This window comes from Homarus americanus, unplaced genomic scaffold, assembly GCF_018991925.1.
Source record: "Homarus americanus isolate GMGI-L3 unplaced genomic scaffold, GMGI_Hamer_2.0 scaffold9741, whole genome shotgun sequence".
Taxonomy (NCBI): domain Eukaryota; kingdom Metazoa; phylum Arthropoda; class Malacostraca; order Decapoda; family Nephropidae; genus Homarus; species Homarus americanus.
Window position 1 is genome coordinate 644,282 of NW_024747359.1, and position 18,000 is coordinate 662,281.

General features: G+C 37.8%; 1 protein-coding gene across 5 annotated transcripts in view; it reads right to left on the reverse strand.

The window, feature by feature from the left end:
- The window catches only part of LOC121879566 (E3 ubiquitin-protein ligase SMURF1-like), a 131,823-nt gene that overhangs the window by 14,837 nt on the left and 98,986 nt on the right, over positions 1-18,000 (reverse strand). For 2 of the 5 annotated variants that reach the window (XM_042386222.1, XM_042386225.1), the window contains 6 exons: positions 9,951-10,084; positions 8,859-9,019; positions 8,279-8,379; positions 2,797-3,426; positions 812-990; positions 317-364 (listed from right to left, as the gene is read on the reverse strand). In XM_042386222.1, the coding sequence (XP_042242156.1) occupies positions 317-364; positions 812-990; positions 2,797-3,426; positions 8,279-8,379; positions 8,859-9,019; positions 9,951-10,084 (1,253 nt within the window). The remainder of the gene's footprint in view (positions 1-316; positions 365-811; positions 991-2,796; positions 3,427-8,278; positions 8,380-8,858; positions 9,020-9,950; positions 10,085-18,000) is intronic. The other 3 variants (XM_042386226.1, XM_042386224.1, XM_042386223.1) reach the window with 3 other exon arrangements.

Below are 18,000 nucleotides of genomic sequence, written 5' to 3' on the forward strand. Positions count from 1 at the left end.
TTTGAAATCAACTTTTTACAACATAAAAACACTGTACCGTATACAAACAAACATACTACACAGCAACTAGCTGACTGATTATATACACTGTTAGGTAATAGGCAGTAAGAGCAAGTAAAACATTTCCTCAGGTTTAAACAGGACATCTGCATTTTTTTTTTTTTTTTACTCTTTGTTTACTACACATTTTTCACTCATATTGCTGGTGAGCACAAATATAGTATCAACATATGCAAAAAAGCTTTACATATTTTATTTTAAGAAAATACTAGAAAAGATTATGGACACATGCTAAATATTTTGCACATTTGTTTACCTTTACCCAAGTGAGAAAGATGTTTTCTACACACATACACTGAAGCTACTGAAAAATGAGAACAATGTAAATGTTGCCAACTATTACATGTATTAACCACTACCAGTAACATGGCGTGTGGGAACTCCTTTGTGAGGAATGATATACTTGAGTAATTGTGTGAAAAACAGCAAGATGGGAGGCAGCAACAACTTTTATGATATATTTTCAGAATAAATTACACACCTACTGTATAACAATGACTATTAACTGGTTACTGGGTGTGATCAAAATAAAGTGAATATATGTTAGGGCAAATGGATTACATGACCAGTCAGTGCCTATCTCTTCCCCCACTCCTGCATTTACATCTCTGAGTAAGAGATGTTTGTTATGACAATGTCCCTGATGAGGAACTAAACATAAAATAGCTTAATGTATACACAGTTACACAAATATGTATGGTGGTATATGGACAGGTGTTGTGTCAAAAAGAGAAATATAATATTCACTGACCAAAACCCTCAGGGAGATCTGGTGGCTGATGGAGTTGATTCCTGGAGAGATAATGACGGTGTCGGGCAGATCGTCTCCGAACTGAATCTGGGTTACGCCTAGATTCACCAGCATCTCGCTGACTGACCCGTTCTACACTCTCTGCTCTACTCCGTCTATGCTCTCTGTCTCTGGGATCCCTGTAAGTATACAATGCACCAAAATCTTCAAAAAGAAGCCCCAAAATGTTCAAGTAATGGTGAAGTCTCAATTCTAGTCCCTGACCAAACATAATAACATTAAAACAATCATCTACTTAAGAGCTAAAGTGACATCTGATTCCCTCTGTATTTAAACATTTTCTACAAAAACTTAAATACATAAAAGGCAGCATTAAATTGGTCCAGCTATCTGTCCATCACCCTCACTTCCCTCTCATTTAAATAAGAATACGGGAGAACAGGTGCACCAACCAAGAAAATAATAATTCATAACAAAGTAAAAATGGTCAGCTAAACCTTATTAGCACATACCTATTATATCAAAATTAATGTTATCCAATGTAATAAGATGAATCTATCAATTTCCACATTATAAAAGACACAAGGGTTACCAAGAACTGATCATTGGCTACATTAAACTGGAATTGAGGAAAAACACACACACACAAACTCGGGTATAATAAAATATCATATGTCAAGAAAGACAGGCATTTGGCTGACTAATTCAGCCAACAGCCGTACAGTCCTATAGACAATTCTAATGAGTTTGTGACTGAGGCAGGCCATTCAACCAGCTGCAGTATAGGTATTCAAAAAAATTACATCCCATTGGGACGCAGCAGTCCATTACAAAAAGAAAACTGAGGGAACAATTTTATCAGCTGAACAGCTCCCATTATTTCAGGGTTAAGTGTTTAAACTACATGAGAGAAAATACTGCATGGCATTTATATTTGTATATAAGGCACAGTTACCAGTACTATTACTCTACTATCAGACTATAAATAAATACCTTACAGGATGTATTGCTAGGCTCATGCTGGAAACAAATATATTGAAGAGTTACCTACAAGAACAACAGCTATGTTTCAAAGACAACACTTAAAAATACTGTACAAGCAATACATGCATAAAAAATGAAAGAAAATTGTCATGATAATCAAAACATTAACTATGTCAGACATGCTAATATTGCCTACAATATATCAGGAAGTAGAAACCTGTTGTACCTATTTTATATTGGTTGGTTGGTGTATCTTGCCTTTTGTGTTGTGAGAGGGATATGAATTTTACTCCCTATGCATGTTGTTCAACTTACATTTGCACCTCTTAAAATAGAAATTTTCTCCTTATAACTTCTTTACGGAACCTACCTAACCCCATACAAGTACCGTATACTCATCCATAGACAATACATGTACTATATGAAATTCCATCAATAAATACTAATTCCAGCTCAAAGAACCAGCTGTCACTTTTTAGTACAGTACCAATAATCTGTTTCTTGTCTGTATGTATTGTACTGTACTCCACATTGCCGTATGGGCAACAGCAATCCTCAGAAGCCATGGGTATTATTCTCATAATTGATCCCACTATCTGTGTATGTCTCAAGGATGTATCTTCCACCAAAACATTAGCAACTAATTATCTTTATACCTACAATCAATGCCTATGTAATAACACCAGAAGCATTGTTAAGAAATTTACATATTGGTTAGAAATCTAGGCAGTGAAACAGGTGTCACTGGGATGCAATATATCAACACATCCATCAAATCATAAAAATTACATCTAAAGACCAAAAGGTTTCTATCTTATCTTGTTTGAATGATGATAATGTGAGGTTAAAACTCAATAGTCATTCACTAAAACTCTTAAATTGCTATTCGTGTCTTCTCAACATTAAGTCTATCTTGTGTAATATGGCCAACAGCTGTTAATATCTACACCAGTTAATTATCTGTACAGTACTATACTCCAAAAAACAGTTTTAATATTTACCTTCTGACCGGTGTTCCCTCTTGTGGCACATCTGAAGAACTTGTATTTGGATTGCTCAGAACTATATTCCCCCCGGCTGGCGACGTAGTGGAGGCTGTACTTGCAGGGACAATGATGGAGGAAGTGGAATGTCTGCTCGGAGAGCCCAAAACGCTAGTGTCACCTGGCCTGCAACACGCGGCACTGTGTCGTGAGGTCGATGCTGGGTCACACCGGGAAGAGGGGGAGGGTCCAGTGCAGGGAGAACCAGAGGCAGTGTAGGGAGGACAGACCTCATTACAGCCTACTATGCAGGGGACTGGAGCAGATGATAGTGTACGTGGGCTGGATATATGAGGAGGGAAAGATTTGTGATACCCTACAGAACAGCTAGGAGCTAAGGAAAAGGATGTAGAGGGTTGAGCTTGGCTAGTACCTCTGGCACAGCTGGGAGAAGCACAGGATGAGGAGGGGCATGCTTGACTAGAACCTCTGACACAGTTTGGAGAAGCAGAGGATGAGGAAGGACAATCAGAGGAGCAGGGAGGGGAGTTGCAGGCCTTGGGAGCAACACAGGAGAAGACAGACGAGAGGAAGACATAGATGGCACATGGACACACGTACGTCTTGTCACGCCGTCTGCGCTCCACTCTGTAATAAGCCAATTGGAAAGACCAATCACTTTTGTCTTTCACACTTAATAGCCTTTCACAATATTCTGAGCCCTCGCACATACAGACAACATTGTCACAAACTTATGAATGACACAACAACAGCATTCACTGTTCTTTTATTTCATTCTTAATCTGGGGATTCTTCTTGCACTAGTAGTGCATATTACATTAATAAATGGCAACTTCACTTTTTGTCAAATTGTTATAATAAAATCTGGCTTACAAGTGCAACACTAAATTATACTCATACAAATAATAAAAACAAATTTTCAACTAATGTACAGGCACAGTATGACTTCACATTATCAGACTCAAAATACCAGAACTTGGTTTTGTTGGACTTTTTTTTTTTGGTCAGATACAGGTACAATTTATATGGTGACAGTCCAGCACTACAAATACTGTACAGGTCATGATTGGCTCAGTTCCTGGTCCATATTAACACCATACCATTAAGTACATACTAAGTTCAGTCTGTCTTGTATGTACAGTAGTTGGAACAAAGTTAAGTACAGTATATACTGTAATACTGTACTGTACTCTCTTTTCCTCCCCAGACCTTGAATACTGTAATTGTGAGAAAGATAAAAGCTCAAGTTAGCAAGCATAAGAGGTTTCCTTTGGCTGAGAAAATAGAAACTGTGAAAAAGATTAACAACATTGTTCCCAAGCATCAGCTTAATGGCAGGATTTAAGCTTCCAAAGTCAACCTTATATGCTATCAAGTGTAAAGCTGACAAAATTATTGGCTTCCAGCATAATTTTTTAAAGATTAACAAGTACTAATAATACAGAAAATCTTTGGTGTTAACAAAAAAACTAATACATAGAGCCTAGTAGTGGGACCCCTGAAGCAGTGGTGGCACTACCTTAGGTGGATGTGGTGCTGCTGCATCAGGCAGTGGTGGTGTCGCATTAAGCTGTGGTGAGCTAGATAAATGCCACAGCTTCACTTGTTACCCAAGAATGATCCCGAGTGTGATGCACTGAACCACTCTTAGTGCCAAATTGACTCCCATGTACATAACCTTATTACAAATTAATTAAACTTACACAAGTACAGGTACTATTATTACACTACTGCATTATTACTGTACATTATTATTTCTATTACTATTATTATTAGTAATTATTATAAGTAAATTATTTCTAATTTCTATTGTCATCATTATCTACTACCAGTATTCTAAATTTATCATTTCCACTGAACTACTGTATGCCTGTATTCAAAGCCATAAACAAGAGTATCTACAGCTACTAGGTCCAAAGAAGTTATTTGCCAGCAGTAATGTGCATTTCAAAAATTACTATTACAGCATTATTTTTTTCATTTATTTATTTTATTTATTTATTTTATTTTATTATTTTTACACGAGACGGTGTAAAATATTTGTGGTTGATCAACTATACACTGAAGCAGACAAGCTGCACTCCGTCCCACACTAGATGTACTGTACTGTATAGTACTGCACTTCATTACACATGCCATCTCAGAGAATGACCCTGATGATCCTGTGTTGGCCTCTCGAGCCATGCTAGAACTTGTCAGTTATAATATCACTCGCCACTGAACAATTCCTAACATCTTCCATCACTGGAAGATCATCACACTCAAGCCCAAGTGATGAAAGAAGAATATGTTTGGATTTACCTTAAATCTGGATTTTAATGATCAGGTTTTGTCCTATATTAATCAAATAAAGCAAAGTCATACTGTACTCTCAAAAATATTTCAATACTGCCCAGTAAGCCACAAGCAGAGTATAAGGCAGCAAACAGTGCCAGGTATTGTCAGATAACAAGTACTGTAAGTACATTAGTGATGATGGCTTTACATTACAGTATCTATCTTCCTTCTTAAATTTTACGACTACAGTATTACAAATTAAAAGTGCATCTTTATATATTTCATGAATATAAATACATTTTTAAAAGACAACTGCATGATAATGGACCTAACATCTTTGTTCCACTCATTTTTGTTTTCCTTAACAATCATTACATTTCATGACACTACCGTAATTGGTTGCTAGCTGCTACGTGAGTTGCATCAGCCACATCAGGAAAGTCGCATACTTAATTTTCTTCAATACTAACAATATTTTCCATAATTTAAAATAAAATAAACAATAATTTGCTGACCAGGCACATTAACTTAGTACCCAAATTCCCTTAAAATCAAAAGTTAGTAAGGAAGCCAAAAGTGTGCGGAGGTTAGACTGTGGGTCAAATATCAAAAGTAATTATATAGGTGAATATGACTATTATAATTATTATGTTTGATTAGTTTTATTTATACCAATATTTCTTACATAAATATTCATAAAGCTGGAAATCACAAATTTGCAAAGTGGTTGATTGAATATTTTGTGCAAGAAAGCCCAGTTTTAATGAATATTTGTACAGTACTGTATTTGTTAGTTTAAATATAAAACTAGTTATCTGAAAAAGAGGGTCCTGAGAATATGTGAATAAGGCTTGTTACTACCTTAGGAATACAAGCTTGTAATACTGTATCCTTATCCTTCTCATGAATATATTGGCTACAAATTTCCAAGGTACACACAAAATCTCTCTCATTTCATTTTGCAGTGACATCCATAGCAGTACTGATTGTGAAAAACAACTAATCTACACATAAACGTACATACACCAAACAAAAAAATATAATTTATTCTTTAATGTCCATGTACCATATGTGAATAACTGAAAATAATAAAAGAGTGCAAGCCAGAAACAGATAATACCAAAGAGTGCAAAAAGGTGAAAAGTGAACTTATAAAAAAATAGATTCCGAGACGACTCATTCCTTATAAGCTCGTGCAAAAATATTCCCAGCATCACGTGTCGCCAAGATGAGAAGACTAGTGTAACTTACAGGACATGAAGGGTACAGTATAGTTACTGACTGCTGCATCAGCTACGTTACCTAAGTGGGAACATCTCAGGAAAGAAGAAGGATGAAAGATAATCCAATACGGTGCGACTTACTTTAGTACATAGCAGCCAAGACAACAAACAGTAACACCAACCTATGGTAATGCAATTAATTAAAAATAAAGAAAATAAAAAACAGTAAAATACAGGCTAAAAGGATCCATTTTAGAGTTATAACTGTATATTTGACTCCACAAAAAAAAAATCAAAATTCATCCACTTTATATTCTAGTACTTTAAGAAAAATCTAAAAAGCATAAGATTTAATATTTTATTTATTTATTGGAGCTAAAAATAAAAAAAATAATAAATTTTTCTGAGAGCAGGAAAGCTTCAAGTGGACTTCCATTCACTTAACTAACTGTTTATATTACATGGTGCAGCATATGGTGTTGTGGCATATGCTGTTAGTGGTCGTGTTTCTCACTTGGATCATATTTGTGAGCTGACAGGAAGTTTAGGTTGTTTTCACCTTCTGTTTGCACATTAAGCATAATAAATAATAGAAAAGTAGTAAATGTGATGGCTTGCACAATATTAATATTTAAGTTTGATTGTTCAAAATGTTAAATAAAGCAGTGTTATGATAAATTAACATTCAAGCAGTAATACTTCTTGAGATAAAGATGAAGTGAGGCCTCCCTGACATACATCCTCCACAAAAAGAATTAAATAATAGTTTAAACATTAAAAGTTTATATTCATAGTAACAAAAAATAATAATATAATAAAAAGCAGCAAAATAAATCTCTTCTATTCTTTGCCACTCCAAGGTTACATGTGAGAGTAGTGTGCAATGGTATGTGTGCTCGGGTAAGTACAGTACTGTACATGAACTATGCAATCTCCAATGTAAATAGAATGTATGCCTTTGATATACAGTATGTACAATTTTAATATGGAATATGAAAGTATTTTACATTGAATGAAACTGTTTTGGGCTGCAAAGTAAAAAAACAACTGAATAATGGCGATTTACACATTAGTACAAATTACAGTATTCTCTTGAACAATGTAACACTTTATCTCATTAATGGTCATCATATACTATACATTCTCACACCAAGTCAATGTTTTCATTATGCATTTATGGTCATTATTCATTACAATGCACAGTAAAGAATAATGTTTATACCGATTCAGCATGTTTTAGTAATTCAATGAAACCAACAAGATATCTGGCATTACACTTCAATAAATAATTTCCTACACAAAAATCTAGAAATGCAACTCAGTCATTTCTTAAACCGTGGCTAATGATTCCCTTCTCAGCCCCCAAATGATAAAAAATGGAACGTAAGGAACAAGAAACATTCACCGATAGATAACCGACGTTCCTACAACTAAATGCCACTGACGATGGCTGCCGTCCCTACAGTCGTCTAAAGATTAATTGTACTGTACTATACGTAGTATGATTTACAATTGGCAGGACACATAGTAACAGTAAGAGACCATGACTATTACACTGTACACTTGTTTTGTGGGGAATGTAAAGTATATCATTACGAGACGACAGCAATATTAACCACCATACACCTATCATGTGAATCACTTTGCAGCCAAACAATTTCATTATGCTCTTGTCCGAGAAAAAAAAAAGTAAAAGCTTATGACATTGGTTAGCAAAAGCAGAGACAAGAGGAATTAAAATGTTAAAGCAGTCAAACTTATCATCTCTGCATATATGTAAAATTGTCAGGTGTTTAGATCATACTGTATTCCCAGCCCTGAGTACGTAGTGATATTTGTGGCAATCTCAATATCTTGGCGAAAATTATTAAAGATTTGAATATCACGCAATTAATTGAATTTTTACACTGACATACATGTAAGGTATAATTTTAGGTGAGAGATTAGTAAGAATGTTGAAGTACTGAAGGTTTACATACATTATGTGAGCAGGTTGTGTCGGCCGCTCCCAGGTGGTGGTGCGGTCATGATGGTTTACATAATATAAACGACCAGTAGGCGTTCTCCGTTCTTCCCAGCCCTGAAAGTGGACACATTCAGTGTGGTGTTCACATCATCATCATCATCATCATCATCATCATCATCATCATCATCATCATCATATTTTCCTATGTTTAGTTTCCTTTGATAGCAAGTCACCAATTTAAAGTACAGATCAGTCATAATACAAAAGATAATTACATATAAAAATCACAGTACCTTGTACTGTACATGTACCTAAATAGAGCAAAAATATTATGAATCTGGTTATGTTCACAGTACTGTACTGAACTGGACATCATCTTTATTGTCAATTATTTTCTTGCCCCAGACTCAAAATATTTGTTGATCTGGAAAGTAGGAACATTCATTATACTGTACTCTACAGCTATTCATACTACAAATATAGGTATAGTATCTACTGTAGATTCAGATTCTGTGTACAGTTTCACATACAAGTTGACAAACTAATCTTGAAGATGAAGATCTTTTAGCTTTAACACCTAATGACAAACTCACATCAGGCAGATCATCTGGAGAAGAGAGATTTCCCAGAGGATCAACAACAGCATTGTGAGAGCCAGTGCCCCGGCCATCGCGAGACATGAGAGACACCACGATCTGCCCCCGCACTGGTTCACACTCATCATGGCCAATCCGTGTAAGGTCCAATCGTTGATCTGGTGTGGGGTAATAATAACAAATACAGGACTGTACAATGAGAGTAATGTACTTGTATATAAAATTATCATAAAAGAACTAAGAGAACAGCACATACTCTACGTACTGACATAAAAAGGAAGAAAGATACGGGCATAGATAATTAAATGGGTCTTTTGGAAACTATGACTCAACTTCACACATAAAAAGGCACACAAATGAGATTCAGAAAATCGCCATTTCGTGAAGATTAAGCAGATAAAAATGTTAAAAGACAGCAGAAAGAAATGTATGAAAAGTGGATAGATAGATGGGTTAATGAATGAATGGACACACAGATGTGTTGGATCATGATTAATCCCGATGGCTTTTGAGTAAAAAGCACAAAAGAAAAAAATTGAGCAGTAATATGAGCGTGACAATGAAGCAGAAAGCTGGATACATATACAGTACAGTACCGCTGTATGATGAAAATTAATGAAAATTATCAGAATAAAAATACTGTATGATAGTAAACAAGATTAAGTCATAAATAAAACAAAATGATAATAAGACTTGTACTTGTAAAACAAATATACACATTAGGTACCTCACTAAAAAAAATAGCCACAAAATGTCGAAGTCTAAAAAATTGAAGAATTATACATAACGCAATTATCAATCAAACAGCTTGAACATTGTCAGATCAACTCAAATTTCATATAAAAGTTGGTTACATTTTACTATACATGACCTTGAACCTCCAAAAAATATTTAGCAGTCTAACTTTGTATGAAGCATCAGTGGTAAATGTCTCGTCAATATAAAATCGCCCTAAGAACAAGCCAGACATAATTATACTATACACACAAGTACAGACAGGGGTGAAATAATAAGCCCCACCCATAAAAATAAGTCAATGTTGTGTGACGTAAGAATTTACACTCTGGAAGAATGACAATAAACACTTACACCCAGTGTCCTTCAATCTGTGTATAGCGGAAGCCACGATGCGAACACAACCCAGGAAGCCACTGCCAGCCTTTTTATGGATCTTGCGTCGGTTCCAAACACTGATCGTGATTCCATCGCCTTTACCAACATAACTGGAAAAGAGAAAGTTCTTTTGTTAATCTAAACTTCTCTTAAAAACAACTTTAATACTTAAACTTCTCATGAAGATTTTTTTTTAATCTGAAACTGAAAATAACTATAACTCATTTTGATAAAACATTTGGTCAGTATAACTTCCCCGGGTTTAAGTATAATCTCCTGCAAAGAAATCTAAAAAATAAAAATAAAAATCCATAAAGCTTCTTCCTGCCATGATACAGGGTGGTGGTCGAGGGAGGTGCTGATCTGATTCTTGACATTCAGCAGCCAGCAGGTCAACCCAGCCCCTTGGTAGGACTTAACGCAGGTCTTAAAACCGGGGGAGGGAGGGTGCAAAGTAAACTAAGGGATAGGGAATGGATGGCTTGAGAGACTGTGATTATAAAACTAATTAGTGTAAAAAAAACCATTCCTTAATACAGGTACTCATAAATTTTAGATAAATAATAAATGATGAATCATCAAAAAATGCTACACTAAAAGGGCTGGTCGACATGGCGAGAACCCTATTACCCCATCTTTCACTTGATTGGGAATCAAAGTGAATATTCGGTCTACTATCTCCGCTAAGGGGTCACTAAATGTACTACAGTATTCTGATAGTCAAAGGCCGCCATCTCGTTTGCCACCAATTACAGCAAAACAGCTCTCCCAACTCCAAATATTGTAATCTACTATAGTGTAATTTCTAAACTTTTAAGACTGTAAGTGGTAGGAATATTAAACACATCAGGCAGACACCAACCGCCATTAAAAAAAAAAAATATATATATATAATGACTGGAATAACAGCAAACACAAACTACCTCGGGTAGCTTTAACTAATTCCAAACTCATAACTTGGTCTGACAAACTCTGGATGCAGACAATATTTCATGGCGGTACAGGGTATCCGCGATTTGTCGAGACATTAGGCATAATTAGCTGATTTTGGGTGGATCCTTATTTTCCTTTCATAACAAAGACAGACACGTCAACTAACAATATGGCATCCTCGTTCACCAAGAGGAGGAAGCAGCAGGATGAGGCTACGGCTAATCGTAAATCCTAGCCCGAGTGGTGAAAACTGACACCGGGACCCCACTACCCCTCCTCTCACACCAGACTCCTTCCTCTCTCACAGACACTATACCAGCCTCCTCCTTCCTCTCCCACAACAATTTATCGTCACTCCCACCTCGGCCCCACACTAGCACTTTTTCCGTCATTTTCTTGCATAAATTTTCTAAAGAGTGGAATTTTTCTGAGTGCGCCCTGTCACACACAGAATTATATACAGATGCCATAAACATAACGCTCTATGTTAACAAACATAACATGTATTTACGAATATCAACTTCACTAAAAAAAATTACACTTAAGCATTGTCAAAAATGCGATAGTGAATACAGTACAGGTACTTTTAAAATCAAATTAGTTATTTTACGAGACTCGATATTTATTTTATCTAAATATCCTCATTATCGGGAATGCATCTTAAGTTGACCACGGAAACTGACACAAGGAATCAGGTGGACGACACATTTCGTCTGAGCGAGACGCTCTAGAAAAATTGACAACTCTTGGAAAAAGACAGAAAACGAGAAAGTTGACGGAAAAAGAGCCCTCCTTTGACAAGTCCTAATAAGGTCTGGCTATTTCGTATTCTCCAGATTTTTGGATAACACTCACTGGCGTCAAGTCTTAACATCCACCACCTTACCTCCAGCACGCCCAACCCTCCCTGAATCCTCCTCCCATTCATTCTCATTATATTCTCCCTTTCGTCTCTTATGCCTCGCAACTCCCTCCAGAGGAGAACTTAAATTTCAATGAATCCTGCGTTAATAAATTATAAAGCGGATTAGCAAGTAAGATACGGGTTCACAGAGGATTTTATGCGTTTATTTTTACTTCTACAGTACATGGTAAGATTAGTTTTTAGTTTAACAAATTTATTGACAAAGCTTGGAGTACAGTTTGCCTATTCTGAGTAATTCAGTCAGGTTTTGACACTGAGGGTGGTATCACTTCTCTGCCACGCAGGACAGAGGTTCATACACAAAGAAATACATCATATTCATTAATCTCTCTCTCTCTCTCTCTCTCTCTCTCTCTCTCATATATATATATATATATATATATATATATATATATATATATATATATATATATATATATATATATATATATATATATATATATATATATATATATATATATATATATATATATATAGGTCAGAGTCGTGTGGGTGATGTCACTGCTCGCTGCCATGCAAGACAGTGGTTCATATACATTGGACGTCATATTCTAATTGAAGACTAATTAGTGTACATGGTAGGAAGAAAACGCACTCAAATTAGTCATCATTTTGAACGCTTTTTTTTTTAATTACGTCCACAAGCTAAGAGGAAATACAAACGTCACGAGGAGCCAACCTGGTAAATGAAAAGGACAGAAGGGGTGAGCAGTCAGGTTACTTTAAAAAGGTTTAGGTTAGATAACGTAAGGTCTGTTTTGTTAAGTCTTCTGCGTTACTTCTCAAGACTATATTAACCTCGTAAAAACAGTAGAACTAGCACAGAGTGAATAAGGAAAGGGTGTGTGCGTGTGAATCAATCGCCTCACTATCCCCGTCACTGGTCCGTTGTTGGAGAAATGCACCAACAAGAGTGATGCCAAGTCCTTTAAGGATCATATATCTTTCTGTTAGTGTTGTTACTCTTTTATTCTTCTCTATGACCTCCCTTAATATTATTCTATTACTTTTCATTCTACTACTACGATTGCTCATATCATTATTGTATTACAGCTTATATTACTACAACAACTGCTGATAATATTTCATTTTGTAAATATCTGTTACTACCGTTATTGTTAATTTGTTTTCTTGTAATTATTATCCTGTCTCTCTTTCTCGTGTCTTTCAACTTTCAATCAAAATGGCTCGTTAAGGAGAATTCGAGGCGCTACTGTGTTGATCAGTTTCAAACACACCCAAAAATTATTTCCGAATCCTCTTCACAAAGGCAGACCAGGCACGCCCCCACCACTCCCTCCTCCTCTCTCTCTCTCTCTCAGGAACGGACCCACAACCCTGACCCAGTTTCCTCTTCCCTCCCACACTGACCTACTTTATGACCCACCAAAAGGCTCACACATCAACACCTGGGTCCAAAGTCTCCAAAGATTCGCACAATTTATCATCTTGTTCGAAGTGAAGTGGAGCAGAGGGAATGCCTCAAGTTTCGTTACGGTTCCTAAAGCAATTTCGACTCTATTTAGGTCACTGCCTTTGTCCCGGTGCACACAGGGTAGGTGAACCAGCTGATGGGTTCACTGTTCACATGTCAACAACTGGGTGGGTGGGGGATATATACAGTAGATCTCTGAGAACTTGGACCCTGGACTCGGATTCTCAATACTTCGCAAGATAAAATATTCCCCTTTGCCCTTACTGAATGACTCAAACACACAACCATCCAAAAGCCTACACGGAGTCGACAGCTCATCGACACCTGGCAACCAACACCAGATATGACCTTTCAGCCTAACTGTGGGAGGAATCAATATACGAATCTCTGACAATTGAGGCCGTTGGATGTAAAAGCATTTCAGCATCCAGCACTTGAAATACGACCTACACAAACCGCGGTACACCATTCCTCTTGAAACTCTCCGGGCATTTACCACAACAAATATTGCTTGTGTGTTTTTACTCAAATAGTTTGTTCTATTCCCCCCAACTGTGTTTGATGTCCGTTGCTGTATTAGTAGAGATATTTGACGTGGGAACTACAGTTGTTAACTATTTTGTCTATTCCAGTTTTATATATCATTAATGAACAATAATTTATATACATTCAAACGTGTAATTGAGTTACCATTTCATCTACACATACAGGTTACGTTTCGCAGCTATACAATGTGAAAAATTTATCAAATAAGTAATAAAAACGTGCAATCCAATCAGGCTGTGATGGGTACACGGAGTGCTAGTCGCCTACACCAACAATCTGACTCACCAGGACCTCCGTCACCCCGGATGCCACTTGATCGAAGATTGATTTTCGGAGGAACAGAGAATCTTCCTGGATTTTCCCTGCCTTGTCCCTCCCTCCCTCCCTCCCAGTATCTCCACCACACACAACTCCAGCTATAATCCAGGAGAGCTTCTTCATAATGTGTGATTAACGTAGCTGTATAATAATGTACCAGCACAATAACAGCCTTAATCTAACCTAACCAGCCTGTACTACCCTGCCATCACCAACCATAAACACAGAGTACCCCAGACGGAACTGCTAGAGTCATACACCTAGAGCTTATCCAAAGATAATCTATAAGACTGTATATATTATAAAGTGCTTTACCCTGAACGTAGAGTCAACATCCTTTACCATCATTATTTGTTTATTATCGTATTGTTTATCCTTCATCTTTTACCCTTTGTTGTTTATCTTCCTTCCCGCTTTTATCGGTGGTATTGTTCCCACTAAAATGGGTCGCCCAGCTGACCCAATTTCCCACCAGCAGCGCGAGGAACACACTCCAGTGGACCCTTGCGCAGCCGAACTCTATATGTCTGTCTGTCTGTGTGTGTGTGTGTGTGTGTGCGCCCCCTCCCTCCCTCCAGACACCACACAAAAACTGTGTCGCCGTCGCCTCCGCTAACTTGTGTCCTACAGAGATGATGTACCGCCGTATCTCCCAGTAGCCAACCCAGAGTCCCAGACATTCGTTCCTGTTATCCCCCCGGCTCTGAGATAAGGCATCGAAGTCGGCTACAGACTTTTGGCGCCAATTTGTCCGCCATAGTTAAAATATCAAATAAAATTATAAGTCAGACGTATTCTTTTATCTTCAATTATGGGGAAAACTTAACCCACGAATGTTTTGTGAGCCTGACTAACTTTATCTGACCCATCCGCGTCCACATGCACAATTCAGGTTAATATTTGGGTTCACACGTCGACTTCAACACACTGGGGGGGCTTCACATTCCTGCTTCATATATACAGTTCAATACATCGCTGGGTTCACACGTGTCACATCAGATAGCAAACAATTGTCAAGAATCGTAAAAAATATAAAAATGTAAAGACAAAAAAATATATATTCTTTCTGTTTACCGGTTCGTCAATCCACCGACCCCGATATTTTTTATAGAGGAAAAACTATTCCATGTTCTCACCGCGGTCACCCTGGGTATTCCAGACTATTATTTTCGCGGGCAATTTCTTTCCTGCAAATTGAATCACCAACACCTTTATTTTTGTTTTGTTTTGTTTTCTATTTCACGTTTCATCCTAATGGTGATATTTTTCGGCGGTTATCATTAAGCACTGGAATGCGCGCGCACACACAAATTTAAAGTAGGCCTTATATTGTAATAGGCATCACGGCAAGTTAGGGGCAGTATGGATGTAGCACACACAATGAAAGGGCTGTGGCCAGCATTGCATTTTACCGCCTGTTCACTTCAACTACAAATTCAGGTTGCATGCAGCTCGGTGCTCTACCCAGTCACCGGCCACATCCTTCGAACCGGCAACTATTGGGTAAAATTCAAAGATCATAATTTCAGGATGTAGTCAAGTTATACCACTCCAGTATATTATGGCTAAACCTAGTATTGGTCCCCCACTACCCTGGTAATATCTGTCACCTTAATTTAGTGTCTGACTTATGTTGATATTTCTTTCATGAAGACGTCAGGCGGGCCTCGAGGCACTCACCAGAGAACAATGAAGTTGGGACTCAATTTTGAAAAGGGGGTCACCGGGTCACCCAGTTTCAACAAAATTCAGCTGAGGTTCCCGAGAAGTCGAACTTGTAAGATGTTTAGAACTGATGGACGATGGATGAAAGTTTTTGGGGGAAGTGAACCAAATATTGGATACCCATGTACAGTAGCTAAAACAACTATATGTGCATACTTTGAGGGAAACAATATGAGACCATGGACGATAAATTTTGGTATATGAGGGCTGTCACTAGTCACACGTCAAATTTCGGAGCATATCGACCCCCACCTGCACAGATAGTTGTTTTAGCTACTGTACAGTGAACCCCCCCAGCTTGTTGACTGAAGGGGGTAAAACAGAGCAATTAAAACTTGTGCTTCCCAACAGGTGACATTAGGTGGGTGATGAGGTATTCCTAATTAAGGCGGAACAGTTTGTCATCAATCACCCAACAATGGCTCTACCTAACTCCGGAACTTGTATCAACTAGTTTTTTATAAGTAACTGGAGGAGTTTTACTTCCTAGTTGTGGCTATTGCACGATTATGAAAGTAGTGGAATACACTTGCTCCCAGGCAAAAAGTTGTCCCCACTTCGCCGTCTTTAAATACCAAACGTGAGACCCAGAATTGGCGGGTGTAAGAAGGACTAACAAGAAGGTCTTTGTTATACTCGATTGTGACCCTAAATGTTAGTTTATCACCTTTTGTATCACCTGGAAGACGACAACGGAGTAATAGCTACTTGCACCAGTTCCAACAATGTTTTATGTGATAGTTCATTGATAAGTGGCTTCTTGTTTCCATATTCTGACGTGGGGAGGCGAGGCGGAACGTCCTTGCCCGCCGGTAAAAGATCACATGTTGGTTGGAATCAATAAAGGGAGTAAAAAAGTTTTGAAATACAGCGACTCAGTACCGAACAGTATGAGAGACACGTGTGAGGTGGTCTAAATCATGACCATCCAACATAACAGTATAGACGGTTTCTATTACTCACGACGACCACAAGTGACATCCTAAAACCCTCAACTTAAGGGAAACTCCTCAGTGTAAACGTGACACAATACTGTACAACCCGTCACGATGGCCTCACACATATAATGACTTCACAATAAGCTTTCGTGATAAAACCTTTGATCTTTAACTTACACATATACATTTTCAATCCACCAGTCAAATGGATCTCTGCCTAAACAGTACACATAACATCAGCTCACACACACACTTCGTTGATACATGGTGTTTGTTGACATAAACCTGTACATAAATCATAAACACTGAAATGCGTTGACAAAAACCCACCGAAACCTTATTATCTTAAACCTAATCTTACCAAACCTAACCTAACCTAAACTTGCCTGGGTTCACAGCTTAGTTTAGTTTAGACAAAAATTCCTTGACTGGTAACGAAAAAAAAACGAAACACTGGTTGGTATGTCCGTAGACTTTCTCTAAGGTCTGACTGACTGACTGATGTTCACACTGATTCAAATACTCTCACATCCGCTTACTGTCTGGAGGTGGGGACAAAAACAACTAAAAGCCACAACCCTCATAATTATTACCAGGTAAGTTCCTCAAGGTGAGTTACTGCTTATTTCCTCTCTTACATATATATATACATACATACATTCGCTTCGTGCCCAGGTAGTGACATCATTACCCGCCATGTTTGAAGAGGTTAGAAGCATGACGTCAGAAACCAGTCATGAAAATGCCTCTGGGCGGACATGACCGTGTTCGTTGGCCGTTGTTAAGGGATATCAGGCCCAATTTACCTAGAATTATTAGTAATCTTGTTTTCTAAGCTACTGTAATATCTTTGGCATCCATTTTGGGGGGGTTTAGGTTAGGTTTAATCACCAGGTAAAACAAGCTCAGGTATCTAAACCCTTCACGTGATCCATTCTGTGTATCTTCTGCAGTGACGCGTGGTGGTGGTGTGGTAGGTATGTTGTGTGGCCAGGTGTGGTAGGTATGTTGTGTGGCCAGGTGTGGTAGGTATGTTGTGTGGCCAGGTGTGGTAGGTATGTTGTGTGGCCAGGTGTGGTAGGTATGTTGTGTGGCCAGGTGTGGTAGGTATGTTGTGTGGCCAGGTGTGGTAGGTATGGTGTGTGGCCAGGTGGCGTTAATAATGTGTGGAATGTGGCCAGGAAATGCTGTGAGAGATCTGTACAG